The sequence below is a fragment of the Castor canadensis genome, chromosome 14 (genome assembly GCF_047511655.1).
Source record: "Castor canadensis chromosome 14, mCasCan1.hap1v2, whole genome shotgun sequence".
Lineage (NCBI taxonomy): Eukaryota > Metazoa > Chordata > Mammalia > Rodentia > Castoridae > Castor > Castor canadensis.
Window position 1 is genome coordinate 39,775,394 of NC_133399.1, and position 16,242 is coordinate 39,791,635.

At 51.2% G+C, this 16,242-nt stretch overlaps 1 protein-coding gene and 1 non-coding gene across 8 annotated transcripts in view; both read left to right on the plus strand.

Annotated features, from left to right (window-relative positions):
• The window catches only part of Atcay (ATCAY kinesin light chain interacting caytaxin), a 33,098-nt gene extending 20,262 nt beyond the window's left edge, over positions 1-12,836 (plus strand). For 6 of the 7 annotated variants that reach the window (XM_074054335.1, XM_074054336.1, XM_020165862.2 and 3 more), the window contains 7 exons: positions 153-284; positions 1,062-1,148; positions 4,755-4,853; positions 6,873-6,908; positions 8,403-8,474; positions 9,821-9,853; positions 11,840-12,836. In XM_074054335.1, the coding sequence (XP_073910436.1) occupies positions 153-284; positions 1,062-1,148; positions 4,755-4,853; positions 6,873-6,908; positions 8,403-8,474; positions 9,821-9,853; positions 11,840-11,849 (469 nt within the window). In that variant the 3' untranslated portion in view covers positions 11,850-12,836. The remainder of the gene's footprint in view (positions 1-152; positions 285-1,061; positions 1,149-4,754; positions 4,854-6,872; positions 6,909-8,402; positions 8,475-9,820; positions 9,854-11,839) is intronic. The other variant, XM_074054337.1, reaches the window with a different exon arrangement.
• LOC141417049 (U6 spliceosomal RNA) lies at positions 11,596-11,700 on the plus strand. Its single transcript, XR_012441679.1, has one exon. It is a non-coding gene; the product is annotated as a U6 spliceosomal RNA (small nuclear RNA).
• Positions 12,837-16,242: the final 3,406 nt, after the last annotated feature.

Genomic DNA, 16,242 nt, shown 5'->3' on the forward strand with positions numbered 1-16,242 from the left:
ATACCAGCCCAGGAGTTTCCATCCTGTACACACCTGTTCAGGTGTGACTGGCCCAGTGAGAGCATGGGTGGGCCTAGACAGGGCAGGTGCCGCAGGCATCCTGACACTGAGTGCCTGTGTGTTGGGTCCCCAGCTTTGGTCTCTCCACCCAGGTACGTCATCAGCAGCCTGGAGCTGCTGGTGGCCGAGGACTACATGATCGTGTATCTGAATGGAGCCACCCCCCGGCGGAGGATGCCGGGCATCGGCTGGCTGAAGAAGTGTTATCAGATGATCGACAGGAGGTGAGGGTGGGAGGGGCGGGGAATAGCCACTGGCGTGAAGATTTCATCCCATGATTTATATATCTTCTCCAGAACCTTCCATCCTCCCAAACTGAAGTTGTGTCCCCATTCAACACTAACTCCCCTCCCCAACCCAGTCCCTAGCGCCCACCATCCTACGTCCTGTCTGTGTGGATCTGTCCACTCTAAGGACCTCCTATGAGTGGCGTCCTGCAGTGTGTTTTCTTCTGCATCTGCTCATTTTACCTAGCAGTGTCCTCAGGGTCCATCCACACTGAAGCAAGTGTCAGAATTTCCTTCTTTTTCATGGCTGAGTAATATTCTGTCACGTGGATGGTCCGCGTTGTGTTCATCCATTCATCTGTCACTGGGCACTTGGGCTGTTTCCACCTTTTGGTTGGTATGAATGGCTTCAGAATCCTTGTACCCAGGCCAGTGGAGAGGGGTTCAGAAGCCCACTGGCCCCTGGTCTGGCACCAGATGGTGACAATAGACTCAGCTGCTAAACTCACATAGTCCAACTGCTCTGAAGTGGGGGTCTCTCCCTTACTCCCTCCCCAGGGTGGGACCTCTGGAATTCAGAGGCTGTGTGCCTACCCATCCCCATGGAGCCATGACTCCTGGTTGGGGGCAGGGTTTGGACCGGCACCTGGAGCCCATGGTTGGAATGAATGAATGCAGAATGCTTGCACAAGGCCCTCCCTCCCTGCCCCTGTCCCTCCCCAGGCACCCTTCCCCAGGGCTTGCCGATGAGACTGTGCCCCCCTCCCCATATAGGTTGCGGAAGAATTTGAAGTCCTTGATCATCGTCCATCCCTCCTGGTTCATCCGGACCGTGTTGGCCATCTCTCGCCCCTTCATCAGGTGAGACCAAGGGATGGTCACCTGAGACCTAGTGGGGTGTGTGTGTGTGTGTGTGTGTGTGTGTGTGTGTGTGTGTGTGTTTAAAATGCATTTCCAAAACTCAGAAGGATCTTGAGTTCTAGATCAACCTGGGCTACATAGTGAGACCCTGTCTGAAAAAAAAAATGCAAGCCAAGTGCAGTGACTCACACAGGATAATCCTAGCTACTCTAGAGGCAGAGGTCAGGAGGATCATGATTCGAGGCTGGCTCAGACAAAAAGACCCTGTCTCCAATATAACCAGAGCCAAGAGGGTTGGAGCTGAAGCTGAAGACATAGAGTACCTACCTAGCAAGCACAAAGCCCTGGGTTCAAATCCAGTACCACCCCAAAAAAAATGCATCCCATTTTTCTCTACAATGAATATGCGTTACTGCCTTAAACACCAATTTTATATATATATATGCTGAGCACCCCAATCCAAAAATCTAATACCCAAAATTCTCCAAGATCTGAAACGTCGACCACCAAGCATTGACAGCACAAGTGGAAAATTCCATACCTGACCTCAGGGGACAAACCACAGGCAAACACAGGTGCACTAAAAATATACACTCAATGCCAGGCACTGGTGGCTTCTGCCTGTCATCCCAGCTATGAGGGGAGTGTAATTAGAGAATAGTGGTCCAGGCCAGCTGGGCATAAATGCCAGACCCGATCCAGAAACAACTGAGGACTGGTAGAGTGGCTCAAGTGGTAGAGTATCTGCCTAGCAAGTGTGTGAGGTCCTGAGTTCAAATTCCAGTACCACCAGAACAAATTTTTTAAAATAAAGAAGGGAGGGAGAGGGAGAAAGAGAGAGTGAGAAAAGGAGAAGAAGGAGGAGGAGGAGGAGGAGGAAAAGAAGAAGCCAGGTGCCAGTGGCTCACGCCTGTAATCCTAGCTACTCAGGAGGCAGAGATCAGGAGGATTGCGGTTCAAAGCCAGCCTGGGCAAATAGTCCTCAAGACCCTATCTTGAAAAAACCCATCACTAAAAAGGACTGGTGGAGTGGCTCAGGTGGTTAAGCACCTGACAAACAAGTGTGAGGCCCTGAGTTCAAACCCCAGTACCTCAGAATCTGTGTTGAGTTAGACGGTACATAATTTGCAATTTGTGTGTGTGTGTGTGTGTGTGTGTGTGTGTGTGGCAGCACTGGGGTTTGAACTCAGGACCTCCCACTTGCTAGGCAGATGCTCTGCTACTTGAGCCACACCTTCTCAGCCCTTCTGCTTCAGTGTGTTTTCAGATAAGTTCACATGCTTTGCCCAGCCAGTCTTGGATCATAATCCTCCTACCTCTGCTTCCCAAGTAGCTGAGATTACAGGTGTGTGTCATCATCCCCAAACCCCTTTTTTTAAGGTAGGGTCTTGCTATGTACCCAGACTGGCTTCCAACTCATAATCCTTCAGTCTCAGCCTCCCAAGGGCTGGGATGACAGGTGTGCACCTCATGTCCAGCACAATACTTTATTCTCTAGGAACTGTTAAGTGCCCTACTGGGGCTTATTTCCTCATCATGCAAATAGTTCATGCTTATTTGCATGATGTGGTGATGCTATTGATTGCATATTGTGCAAATGCAGTGCTTATTTTCATGTTGAGCAAATTGTGCCAATGATGGATCGCCCAACAAAGCGTTGAACATACACATGGCTCTAAGAGAGCTGTGTTTTGTTCTCTAGTTCTGTAATTGGGTAGAGTAAATTTGCCTTTGCAAATTTGTCCTCAGATTTCTTTGCCCGTGGAGAATTGGAGCGTGGCATTTGGGGCTCTAGAATAAGGAGTAGGGGAGCGAGGTTTTCCATTTAAAATTGAAGGCCAGGCGCTGGTAGCTCACTTCTGTAATCCCAGCTACTCAGGAGACAGAGATCAGAAGGATCATGGTTTGAAGCCAACCCAGGCAAATAGTTTGGGAGACCCTATCTCAAAAAACCCATCACAAAAAAGGGGCTCAAGTGGTAGAGTACCTGCCTAGCAAGTTCATGAGGCCCTGAGTTCAAACCCCAATGAAGGAGGCTTCAGACAATGTATGAGCTGTTACGTCATCCTGAGTGCCTGTGGCTGTAGCTAAAGGGAAGCTGCTATGATCTGTGACCCTATAAACATAGTTACAGACCCTTGGCTAGAACTCCGCTCCTGAGAGCTCCCATTGAGACTCACATCTCCATCTACAAACACAGTGGGACGAGACGCTTAGAAAGCTTTCCAGCAGTGACTGTGGTAGGTGTCACCACATTGTATCATTTTGTCACTTGTGCCTGTGTTTAGAGACCAGTGCTCTGATTCACAGGTGTTGGCTCTGTACGTGAGTTTAAAACTTTCTAACCAGAGTGGCCATTGTTCAAGTCCTCTGGACCCGATGCATTCAGGGACATCCTGCGCAATGCCAGCAAGATGGTTGGAGCAGGATTGTCCTTTCTGTCTGAGATTTACTCCTGCTCGTCCTTTTACCCTCCCTCATGCCAACTGCAGGGAGACCTCCACTCCAAGGATAATTGGTGCTTTGTCACTGTTTGTTTGTTTTCTTGCAGTACTGGGGCTTGAACTCAGGGCCTACACCTTGAGCCACTCCACCAACCCTTTTTTACAATGGGTTTTTCCGAGATAGGGTCTCGCAAATCGTTTGCCCAAGCTGGCTTTGAACCCCAAGCCTCCTGATCTCTGCCTCCTGAGTAGTTAGCATTACAGGCGTGAGCCACTGGCGCCAGCCCTGTACCTGTTGTTTTAAGACTGTCTCCAGGCTGGCCTCACACTTGCAATCCTCCTACCTTTGCCTCCCAAGTTCTGGGATGACAGGCATGGGTCACCAGGCCAGATAATCAAGTAGGTTTTTCTAATTCTAAAAGTACATTCAAGGACTGGAAGTGGGTTCAGGCGGTAGCAAGTGTTAAGACCTGAGTTCAAACCAGTACCACCAAAAAATAATACATTCGAGCTGGGCACAGTGACATGGGAGATGTAGATCAGAAGTATTGCCATTCGAGGCCAGCCCAGGCGAAAGGAGTTTGAGATCCCGTCTCAGCCAACGGCTGCAGGTGCAGTGACCCATGCCTGTCAGCCTAGCTGCAAAGGGAGGAACAAACAGGGTTCATGGTCCAGGCCAGCCCAGGCACAGTGAGACCCTATCCAAAAAACAACCCATCAAAAGAGCTGGAGGCCCTCAGTTCAAGCCCCAGTCCCACTGCAAAAAAAAAAACAAAAAAAAAGGAATAGGGCGGTTGCCACACGGTCCTCTCCTTGTACCCCACTGACCATTGGTGTACCCCTGAATAGTGACCTGGAGGACAAGCGACCTTGGGAAAAATTGCCAGGGCGATTGTTAGCGAGATCACCATCCGGTAGCATGTCCTTGTCTCCTTCCTTACACCAGACCCCCACCCCTCAGCATAGCCAGTGCTGGGCACACAGCCCTTGCCAGGGCTGATTTTCACCCTAGGAGCACCAGGGCACCCAGGGTGGCATTGGGCAGGTCGGCAGGTTGGAACTAAGGTGTGGGGATGCTGGAGTGGGGCTGTGTCACCATTGCTCTGGACCCCTGGTGGCCACCCCATGGCTGCCCTCAGACCCTCCCTTGTTCTCCTGGCAGCGTCAAGTTCATCAGTAAGGTCCAGTACGTGCACAGCCTGGAGGAGCTGGAGCAGCTCATCCCCATGGAGCACGTGCAGATCCCAGACTGTGTCCTGCAGTAAGTGACACCCTCACCTGCCCCACCCCCGCCCCCAGTTCTCATGGCCCAGTCCTGTGAGCCCATGTAATTTATTCCATGGACCCCTCGGGCTCCACCCAGAGCTGGGCATGACGGGAGCTGTGTGTTCTGTGCTTTCCTCATGAAGCATTTGTCATCCACATCCCCCATCTCTCCACGCCATAGAAATCTCCTTTGCATCACTGTTTCAAATTGTGGCAAAATATGCATCACATAAAATTGACCATTTTAATCAGGCACCTGTGGCTCACACCTGTAATCCCAGCTGCTCAGGAGGCAGAGTTAGGAGGATTGCAGTTGGAGGCCAGTCCCAGGCAAGTAGTTCACACCACGAGATCCTATCTCGAAAAAACCCATCACAAAAAAGGGCTGGTGGAGTGGCTTAAGTGGTAGAGTGCCTGCCTAGCAAGTTGAGGCCCTGAGTTCAATCCCCAGTGTCACCAAAAAGAAAAACTAGATCATTTTAACCATATTGAAGTGCATGTTGTAACAACATGGCACATTAGCATGGTTGAAGCTGCCCACACTGACCATATCAAGAACGTTCTATCTTCCCTCTGTCCCCTCAACACCAACCCCGCCCCTCCCCAGCACCCACCATCCTGCTTCCTGTCTCTGGCTCTGACGACTCCAGGGACCTCCTGTGAGTGGCGTCCTGCAGTGTGTCCTTCTGCGTCTGCTCATTTCTCTGAGTGTCCTTAAATTTCATCCATGTTGTAGGAAGTGTCATAAAATCCTTCCTGGATTGATTCATTTGTTTGTTGCAGTACTTGAGATTGAACCTAGACCTCATGCATGCTAGGCAAGTGCTCTACCACTCAAGTCACAGCCCCAGTGTATTTTATTTTATTTTGTTTTTAAGATAGGGTCTCACTAACTTCTCGAGGGTGGTCCTGGAACTCAACATCCTCCTGCCTCTGCCTCCCATGTGGCTGGAATTATAGGCAGCCCTCCTTCCTTTTAAAGGCTGAGTAATATTCCATTGTGTGGCTGGATCACATTGTGGATATCATTCATCTGTTGATGGATGCTTGGGGTGGATATCTTTTGGCTTATTGTGAATAGTTCTGCTATGAACATGAGTGTGCAAATACCTCTTTGAGACCCCACTTCCAATTCTAGTGGAAATAGACCTGGAAGTAGAAATGGTAATAACTCTAGGTTTATTTTTTTTCTTTTGCATTCTGAGGCTCAAGCCCTGGGCCTTGCACATGCCAAGCAGTCTCTGACCACTGAGCCACACCCCCAGCCCTTGTTTTTGCTAGACAGGGTCTCTCTACGTAGCCCAGGCTGGCCTGAAACTCGTGATCCTCCTGCCTCCACATCCCAAGTGCTGAGACTATAGGTGTGTGCCACACCTATCATGTTTGATGACTGCCTAATAGTTGACTACCTAGCAGGTATAATTCTCATAAGACCAGCTCCCAAAGAAGCAGAGATCTTAAGTGCAAAGCAGCGGTTTGCAAGCCATGAACCTTTGCTTGTTTTAATAAAGTTTTACTGGCACACAGCCATCCCCCTTCACTTACACAAACATCGGTGACTGCGTTGTACTATAGTGGCAGAGTTGAGTGGTTGTCACAAAGACTGATCTTCAAGGGTGAAAATATTTACTCCTGCCCCTTTACAGAGAAAATCTTCCAGCCCCCACTTGGAACAGCAAACGGTCTCTGCTATTATTGAGTATGCGTTTGTGAGCAGGAGCTGTCCAGTTGCCAGTGCTGAATTAGACAACTGTCTGCAGAGTGCGTGTCTGCAAATGCTGGGGGACATTGGCTCAGATCTGCCCTGCCCTGGGTGCGCTTGCAAAGTAAACTCAGGGCAAGGCACCTGCCCCAGCTGTCATCTCACGCTGTTCCTTACTGCTCTGTGGCCTGCTGTGTGCACAGACATGTCTACAAAGGTCTTTATTGGCTCAGAAAGGGTAGGAAACTCCCCCAGAAAGTGTGTCTACAGGGGAAAAGCAGGAATATGCTGACGTCTTTTTCCTTCTTTCAGGTATGAAGAGGAGAGACTGAGAGCCAGGAGAGAGAGGTGTGTGTGGCAGTGGCTTCAGTGAGGGCTACTGGGGATGGGGGCTGAGCCAGGCTCTCCTATGATGGCTGGTCTGGTGGCCTGCACTCAGCAGAGACCAATGAATGCCCACTCATGGCTCAAGACCCTGCTCTATGGAGAGAGCTTTGGAGTCAGTCCCAGGTTTGAATCCTAGCTCCCCCATTTAGAGCCAGAGTGATACAAAGCAAGTAAAATATTAACAACTGCTTGGAAGTTATGGTGAAAAATCAGGGACCCACTTGACTAAAAGAGTGGCACAGACTTCACGTTCAATGACAATAATGGTCGTCACCCCAACAGTATCAAATTCTCCCTTGCAGAGTGAACACAACCTGAATCCACCCAGCAGACACGTTAATGTACCTTCGCTAACTGAGAATGATTTTGTTTTAGTGGTACTGGGATTTGAACTCAGGGCCCCATACTTGCTAGGCAGGCACTTCACTACTTGAGCCACTCCACCAGCCCTTCTTTTGTGATGGGTTTTTTTCAAGATAGAGTCTGGAGAACTATTTGCCCAGGCTGCCCTTGAACTGAAATCCTCCTGATCTCTGCCCCCTGAGTAGCTAGGATTACAGGCATGAGACACCAGTGCTCACCTAATTGAGTCTGTTTACTACTGATGTAATCATTAAGGTGCTCAGAATTTTGGTACTATTTTGGCCTTTCCCACTTATGGAATTTTATTGGGGTTTATTTTTGTTGTTGTTTGTTCTGTTTTTGTTTTATTTTGTTGGATAAGGGTCTCACTGTGGAGCCCAGTCTGGCCTGGAACTCATGATCTTCCTGCCTCAGCCTCCTAAGTTCTGGGATTACAGGCATGAACCACCACACCTGTCTGATAAGGGTTCCAATTTCTCCACATTCTTGTCAATAGTTATTTTCTGTTTTTATGATAGCAGCCATCTGAATGGGTGTGAGATCATAATATCTTCCTCTGTCTCTCCCTTTCCATCTGAGATGTACTCCCTACCTTCTAAGTCTCAGCTTAGACATGAACAAGATAGGTAAGCCACCCCGCTTCCAGAATTACAGTCATGGAATAGGAGCCCAAAATGTGTCAGGTGCAGTGTTGTACACCTGTCACCTCAGCACTAGGCAGGCTGAGGCAGCCTGGGTCATATAATGAGGCCTGTCTCAGAAAGGAAAAGAAGTGCCTGCCTAGCAAGCACAGGGCCCTGAGTTCAAACCCCAGTCCCAGAAAAAACATGCAGCTGAGGATAGCTTAGGGTCTTTCCTTCCCCACAATCCATTTCCTCCCCACACAGCCGCCCCATCTTTATTAACTCTAATGGCCATGTCTTTCCCAGCCTGGACAGCAGCAAATCATCTCTGCCCCCCTGGACGCAGCACTTCCCAGAGGCAGCAAACCCATCTCCAAACTGTCCCCAGGCCACATCTGCACAGGTTACAAAAGCCCCTGGGCACAGGGCAGTTAGCCACTCCTTGTCACCTGGCTCTCTCTGTCCACAGCGCAAGGCCCCAACCAGAATTCCTTCTGCCCAGGTCTGAAGAGAAGCCAGAGGCGGTGCCAGAGGAAGATAGGTGAGTGTGTAGGGGACCATGGGGCAGGAGGGGCACCATCTGCTGCTGGATCCCCTGAGGGATGCTGGGGGATAAGACAGGACCCATTTGAAGGGCAGAAAATAAACTAGATAATCTGGAAACCCATGAACAGATGGACATGCAGCTGTGCAGTTTCCATGTTGATGGGCTCAGTTCCAACCAAATCCCACCAACCACATGCCCGGGCCTCTGAGGGCTGTGATGCTGGGGCCCCTCCCAAATTATGCCACGCATGACCACAGGAGCCCAAACCACAGTGAATGGGGCACCGGGGGAACCAAGAATCCCCAGGGAATCCCCCAGTGAAGTTGGGGACAGGCCCTCCCTGGCCTGTCACATCCCTCAGCCAGAAGTTTAAACACATCAGCTTCCAGGTAGGCATCGTGTCCATCTCTGCCTGCCCATTCCCAAGTGTGGCCGTGGGTATGTGTGTCGTGGCCCTGGCCCCAAGGGTGGTCTTCTGTCAAGGTCAGGCAGACATTTGAGTGTAAAACCCACTCGATTTTAAAATGGACATGAAATTCATGCATTGCAAAATTAACCACTTTATAGGGACTGATTCAGTACATTCACCATCTGGTTCCAGAACATTCTGTCACCTCAGGTGGAGATGCTATCCACACCAGCTCTCCATTCCCTTTCTCCCTGGTCTGGTCAGTTGTTGGTGTTTTGTTTTGTTTGAGACAGGACCTCACTGTGTCCTCAGACTCGTGAACCTCCTGCCTCAGTGCTGGGATGAAAGGCATGCCACCACACCTGGCCAGTTTTGTTTTTCAAGTGGAGGAGGCATTACTGAAAGTCCTTTAGCCTTGCTTTGGCATGTGTTGACAAGCCCACCGTGGCCCTCACTCTTTATCTCTTTAGTGAGGTCATCCTCCTGCATTTGATCCCTGTCACGCACAGCCTGGGCCTGTCATGCCTCTCCTGCCCTTGTTTCCTGAAGGCAGGCACTCTAGCTAGTGACATCCCCTCCTCCTCCTCCTCCAGCACACACTGAGAAACCAGGTCCTGCTCTGCAGTGAAGGTTCTGGAAGGTGACCTTTGTCCCAAGTTCCAGTGCATAGGCTCAGCCCTGTCAGAGGCATGGTGAACCCCAAGCTACATCATGGTTTCATTTTGTGGCAGTGAAGGCCTTGGCTGGTTTCCTTGCACCCACTTGTTCTGGCTCATCTGTTACACAGCAAGGGCATGCTGACATCTGCTTTGTACCAAACTAAGACAAGGCAATGTCAGCCCTCACGGGTGCCACAACCTCAACCAACAGGTGGACAATGTCCAGGCTCCCTAAAATAGGCAAATAACGCCAAGCCTTCTGTCTCCCACAGGTCTGGTGAAGTTGCAGAAGACCAGGAAACCAGGTGTGTGTGACACAGGGCAAGTGTGGGAGCCGTTCTTGAAAAGTCCTATGATTTACTGGGAGTGAGGGAGGCGGTGGCTACCAAGTAGTCAGCCTCCTGTGCACAACTCCAGGGGGCGCTGTTATACAGACCATGGTGCCAGTTCCACCCTATGCTGTGCAGTAAGGCAGCCCTGATTGTGATACCCAAATACAGCCAGGTCCCCCTAACCCAGGTACAACTCAGTGAGAAGATGCAGTCTGCCCAAGGCTGTCTCAGGTCCCTCCTGATTCTGGATGTCAAAAGAAAGTCTCCTTCTGTGTTACTGGTCCCCAGGGCCAATGGTTTGCTAGAAGGACTGGCAGAATTCAGTAGAGCTCTTACATTCATGGTTATGGTACAACTAAGAACCAGGGAAGGGAAGAGGTGCATGGGGTGGGGTCCAGGTGAAGACAGGTAGAGGCCTCCAAGTGTCTTCTCCAAGTGAAGATGGGACTACACACAGTGCTGCGAAGCAGGGAAGCTCACACGAGTTCTGGTAGATTCTTGAGTGACAGCCATGTTTACCTGGCTGACCTCACCCCCCCATCACTGACCTTAGTCTCCAGCCCTCCCCGGAGGTCCAGCTGATACCAAGAGAACTGGGCTTCACCCTAACTCACGTTGTCGTAGACTGTCGGTCATGAGCCAAGGCCCTAGGTAGTCTTATCAGGCAGGAGGCTCCCGGGGATTAGTCACAGGGACTGAGGTAGGGGCAAAGCTTCCTTTCTTTTCTTTAGTGAAGGTGATAGTAATGTTTATGAGGAAAAGAATGCACTGCCAAGAGACTAAAGTGGTCAGCTCTAGTGTGAGGATGACCCCAAAGCTTTCTTTAGAATGTGCAGTGTTAATCCATCAGAAATGGCCTCAATGCCTCCCCAAGGCACAGAGCAGAAATAAGCACTGAAAAATGCATAGCTGCAAAGACAACCTGGACCCACACTCTCTGGGTAGGTCACGTGCACAAACCCAAAACACACAAGGAAGTCATCCACCATAAGCCAAAGCAGATACAAAAGATAGCAGAATTAGGCCTTCTCCTAGGGAATCCCTAGGTAGATCCTATTTCCCTGGGATGATAGAAATAAGCAAGCTTACAGGATTAAAAATGCAAAATGAGAAATCATGGCAGGGGCGTGGACAGAAGGATTTATGGATGCATGAGTGGATGGATGAATGGATGGATGTTGGATGGGTGAATTGTTGATGGGTAAGTGGGTGGATGGATAAATGTACTGATGAATGGATGGATGGGTGGATGGATGGACTGATGTATAGTTGATGGATGTCTAGGTGGATGGGTGGGTGGGTAGGTGGATGGACTGATGTATGGACAGTGGATGGATGGATGGGTGGATGGATGGACTGATGTATAGTTGATGGATGTGTGGGTGGGTAGGTGGATGGACTGATGTATGGACAGTGGATGGACGGATGGATGGATGGATGGCTAGATGGAGTGATGCGTATATGGTTGGGTAGGGTAATGGATGGATGAGTGGGTTGGTTGAAGCCTCCCTCCACTCTGACTGAGACCAGGAGACTCCAGGACCCACGCTGTCTGGATAGGTCACGTGCACATCCCCACCAGGAGAGATGCCCATCAGAACCACACTGGGCACGTAGGTGGCAGGTGGCCAGCCCTCCTGTTAGGAGCTGGTGAGATCACTCTTTTGGATTCCACACATGTGGAAGAGCATCTTCCTCTTACGGAAAGTAAATGAGTGCTTGCTTCGGCAGCACATATGCTAAAAGCAAACAACACAGAAAAGATTAGCATGGACCTGTGCAAGGGTGACGTGTAAATTCATAAAGCATTCCATATTTAAAAGAAGGAAGGAGGGAGGGAGGGAGAGAGGGAAAAGAGAGAAGGGTGAGGAGGGGGAGGAAAGGAGGGAGGGAGGAGAGGGAGAGAGGAGAGGGAGGGAAAATAAATGACCCTCTTGGCCTGTGTTTCTCCCTCTCTAGCATGTCCTGAGGTGGCGCCAGCATAGAAGAGGACACAAAAGAAGACTGCAGACACCAAGAAACCTCCATCAGACGTCCTCTGGTCCCAGGTCTCATCCCACCTTATCCTGCGTCCCAGTTTTCTGAGGGTGCCACTCTCCACCCACCTCTGGAACCTTGTGTCCATTTTAGCTGCTTGAAAACATGTTCATTTAAAAAAAAAAACAAACAAAAAACCACAATGCAGTATTAGCACGTTTGGGAAAGGAGCAGGTTCTCAGCCCTCCATCCTTCCACACTCCTGAGCTCCCGGCCAGGAAGGTAAGACGTGCAGGATGTGACCCATGCTCCCAGCCCCCCATGGCCACAGGACACCTCTTGCTTTCCCAGCTGGCCCCTGGCTAGTGCTGACGCAGGGTTCCAGATCCTTCTCTCACCTGTCTCCTGTCCCAGGTGGGAGCCATAGACACCTGTCAGCACTGGTCGGGCCTGGGTGTTCCTGTGCCTTTCCTCTCAGAACATGGTCCCTGCAGTGTGGCCCACTGGCCTGGACATTCAGCCCCTCCCAGCAGGGCAATGCCTCGGGACGCCTCCTGGCCTTGATCTCATGTTCCAAATCCTCACCCTGGCTTGTCATTGGATAGCCCTTCACCTCTAAGGACATCACTTTCCTTGGGAGCCTTCGAGCCCATTGCACAAGTGAAAACTGATAATGGTCAGCCGTGTCACGTGGTTACAAAGACACCCTGTCCCAATCCAGAACATTCTCAAGCCCCTTTACCTCGGATGCCACAGCACAAGGCAATCACAACCGATACCTCTTCCCAAAGGAATGAATTGTGCCCACCTCCCTGTCCCCCCACAGGGCTGGAACACACACTGTGGGCTCCCACCAAGAGGGGAGGCTGAGAAGCCTGCTCTGAAATACGCAAACTGAGAAAAAGGAAGATACAGGGTACTTACTGAATGCTGTGGTGTTTCAAAGGTCACTTGAGAAAATAAATCCCAGTGAACTAGACGTTGTGGTCCCCTGATTTCCAAGCAAGAACCCGTGGATTCTCACCCAAGAGCACATTTCCCTAGGATGAAAGTCAGACTGTGCTCCTGGGCCCTGAGCAGCACTGGGGAACTCCCACACAGTGAGCCCCCACCCCCCGACTCTGGGGACATTTAAGAAGAAGGAGGACGGGGTTTGCAGAGAGTGGTCTCCTGTGCCAAGTGTGTCTGTGTGGTTGAGTCTGAGCAGGCACATTCTCCCTGCCCCGGTACTGGGCTCTTGGTGAGTGCTGCGTGGTCAACCAACTCTGCAAGAAGATCGTTGGCCTCCATGAAATGTTCGATGCTCCCAGACCTGGGACGGCTGGAGCATGCCTTTTGAGTTATCTGAACAGCAAGAGGGTGCTGGTGGCATTAGCAGCAAAGAAAAAAAAAAAAAGCAGAGATGCAAAACAGTTTGCCACAAGGGACAGGGTCCTCTGTGTCCTGTGCCAATGTGCCAGCAGCTTCTGCGCTGAGAAGGATGGGGTATCCCAGCGAGTCTGGACCTGCAGACTCCACCATGGAGCTACAGATTAGGGCTGGGGACATCTCTGAGTCCTGGTGAGGCTGGAACATTAAGGGGTCTGGTGTTTTGTTTTTTTATTTAGGTTTCTCAAATGGTAAATAAAGGATAGGAGAGAGATGGTGTCCCGGCTCCCCATGGGTCCCCTGGAGCCTGAGGGAGCTGTGGCTGGTGGACAGGCCTCTCTGGGCTGCCCTCAAAGACCTCCACGCCCCAGGCCCAGCCCTTTCCTGCTCCTTCTCTTCTGACAGGAGGTTCTGTGGTTCTGGCCTTGTGAGATGATACCACATGGCCCAGAAGTCTCCAGGCTGTCCCTTCAGTGAATGGTGACTCCACCAAAGACACACAGGATACTGGAAACTGTCAGGCCACCCTGAGGAGGGCACCTGTGGCAGATGCCAGGTCTGGCTACCACAGTTTGTCCTCATTGACCAAAGGTACATGGTCTACCATGAACCTTTTCTTCCTGTCAGTGATGGTGAGCCTTCAATGAAGACCAGGGACCCCCCCCCAAGTCAAAAAAAGGAGCCAACGATAGAAATAAATTCATTCTACCCAGTCTGACAATTAAAACCGAGTGCCTACAGTGGCAGGTGACAGAGTGGCAAGACCCCATCCACCCTCAAGGAGCCAGCAGGCTGAAGATCCAGGCCACCAGGAAACTCTGGTGGGGACCACCTGCTCCACAGCTATGGTCTGCCGACCACCCCTTCTGGATCACCAGCTGCCACAGGGGACAGGCAAGCGGCCCCAATTTGGCTGCAGCAGACCTCCAGAGAGAAGAGGCCCCAGCAGGCACCCCTGAGACAGAGGCCACCTGTCTGCAGGTGTGATGTTACACAGCTCTGGTCAAATGGGGGCACTGTTCCTCGGCCAGTGGATCGTCCAAAAACTGGCTTTGTGATAGATTTGTTCTGGGGGCCAAAAGGCAATGGAGCCCGAGCCTTCTTTGAAAAGGGATGCTGGGTTTCTCTCTTGGGACACCTGGGATGCGTCCTAAAACCTCCTCAGAGGGGCCGTTTGTACCCCACCCTTCCCACGGCAAGACCTGCAGGTTTTGAATGCAGAAATGACTGTAGTAACTGCTGTCGTGATGTGAAGATACCATAACCGTGAGCTTTGGGGATTTTTATGTGAAATAAATAAAGTGTAACTAAGAGAGGAGACTTGAACCCTTTTACTGTTTTCTTGGCACCGGTGTGGGCACAGAGTGGAGAGAAAGCCTCAGACAGTGAATCTGGGTTTGAGGCCTGAATCTAAGACCCATAGCTAGTGACCACTCCCTCCATAACTGGGGACACAAGCCACCAGCCAACTGCTGGAGAATTGTGGGTGCCATGCCTCCCAGACAGTCAGAGTCAATCTGCCAAGGTCAAGGACGGTAGGACTCCATGATGAGGACTTTGGGACTCAGTGGGGTAGTAAGGATACCAAGGCAAGTGCCACAGGTCTCTGCAATGTTCTCACTGGGGGTGGTGGTTGGGAATAGGCAGGTGTGAGCTCACCTGGCTGTACCATGCGCCTCGAGGGACCTCTGACAAGTAGCCCCTCCCAGAGAGGTGGCCTCATGGGGCTAGGAGAAGGTGCCCAGGCCAGCAGAGAAGAGAAGGACTCAGAGCTGTGCTGGAATCACAGAAGCTCCTCGGTTTGGGGGGAATAGGGTGGTCACCCCCATTCCTACCTCACTGAGGCTCTGATTATCCTGCGGGGGTGCCTGAAGACCTCACAAACTCATCCATTTACTTGTGCACTCATTCACTCATTTAAGGGCTCTCAGGGGACCAGCTCCTCACATGGCTCCCGTTCCAATTGAGGAGTGCAACCTGGAGACCCAGGGTCTCCGTGAGGACCAGCACAGGCCAGGAAGCCTCCCTTCCTGATCCAAGATTCAATGGTGAAGTAGCAGGGGCCAGGCCAGGCCAAAGGAAGGAAAGGTCCCCCTGTGGCAGCAGAGGTAGGTTGGAGCTGGGAGTAGTGCAGGACATAAGGTGAGCGGGAGAAGCCAGAGGAGGGCCTGGGACCGGCCAGCTTTCATGAGTGAACAGAAGCCAGAGCTCAATGGAGAGACTGTTCTTTTTGGTTTTGATTTTGATAAAATGAGTCACTTCACATAAAGTCAGCCATTTTTAAAAGTGCATTCAGCATGGGCAACCAAACTTTGTCTAGTTCCAGAACATTCTATCACTACAAAAGGAAGCACTCCCCCCCATCCCCATGAGCAATTTCCCTGTTTCCTCCCCAGCCTCTGGCACCTTCAGCCCACCTCCTGTCTCTGGATTCACTTGTTCTAGACATTTCTTATTAATGGAGTCACACATACTGTGTGACATTAGGGTCACTGGTTAATGTCATCGGCCCCCAGGCTGTTTAAGGCCCTGAGCGTCTTCCTTCTCCCCTGGCCTGTGGGGAGGCAGGCATTGACCCTCAGGTCTCCCAGGTCTTCATCCAGACCCATCACAGTCATCTGGGGCCTCCATGGAGGCTCCCAGAAAATCCTTGCCTCCCAAACTGGGCCAGAGATCCAACCCAGGAACTAGGCTTTCCTGGCGGGAACCTCAAGCTCATAGACTCAGCCACCCACCCAGCTGCCCAACCAGGCAGCCCAGAGAGGGACAGAGTGGACCCTCAGCCTGGGTGGCTTGGCTGGAGGCAGGAGGGAAAGTGAAGGTCCAGCTGGGAAAGACCACAATGGCAGGCGCTTAGCACGTGGCCCCAAGGCCACCTTCCTCCCCTGACCTCTGCGCTAGGTCCATCCCACCTGGGGCCACTTAGGGATGCCAGACAGAAGTCTTGATTGACATTTATCAATGATTACAGCATTCCAGGGGTGATCCAGAGCAACTGAGGGGTGTACAGGCCCTCT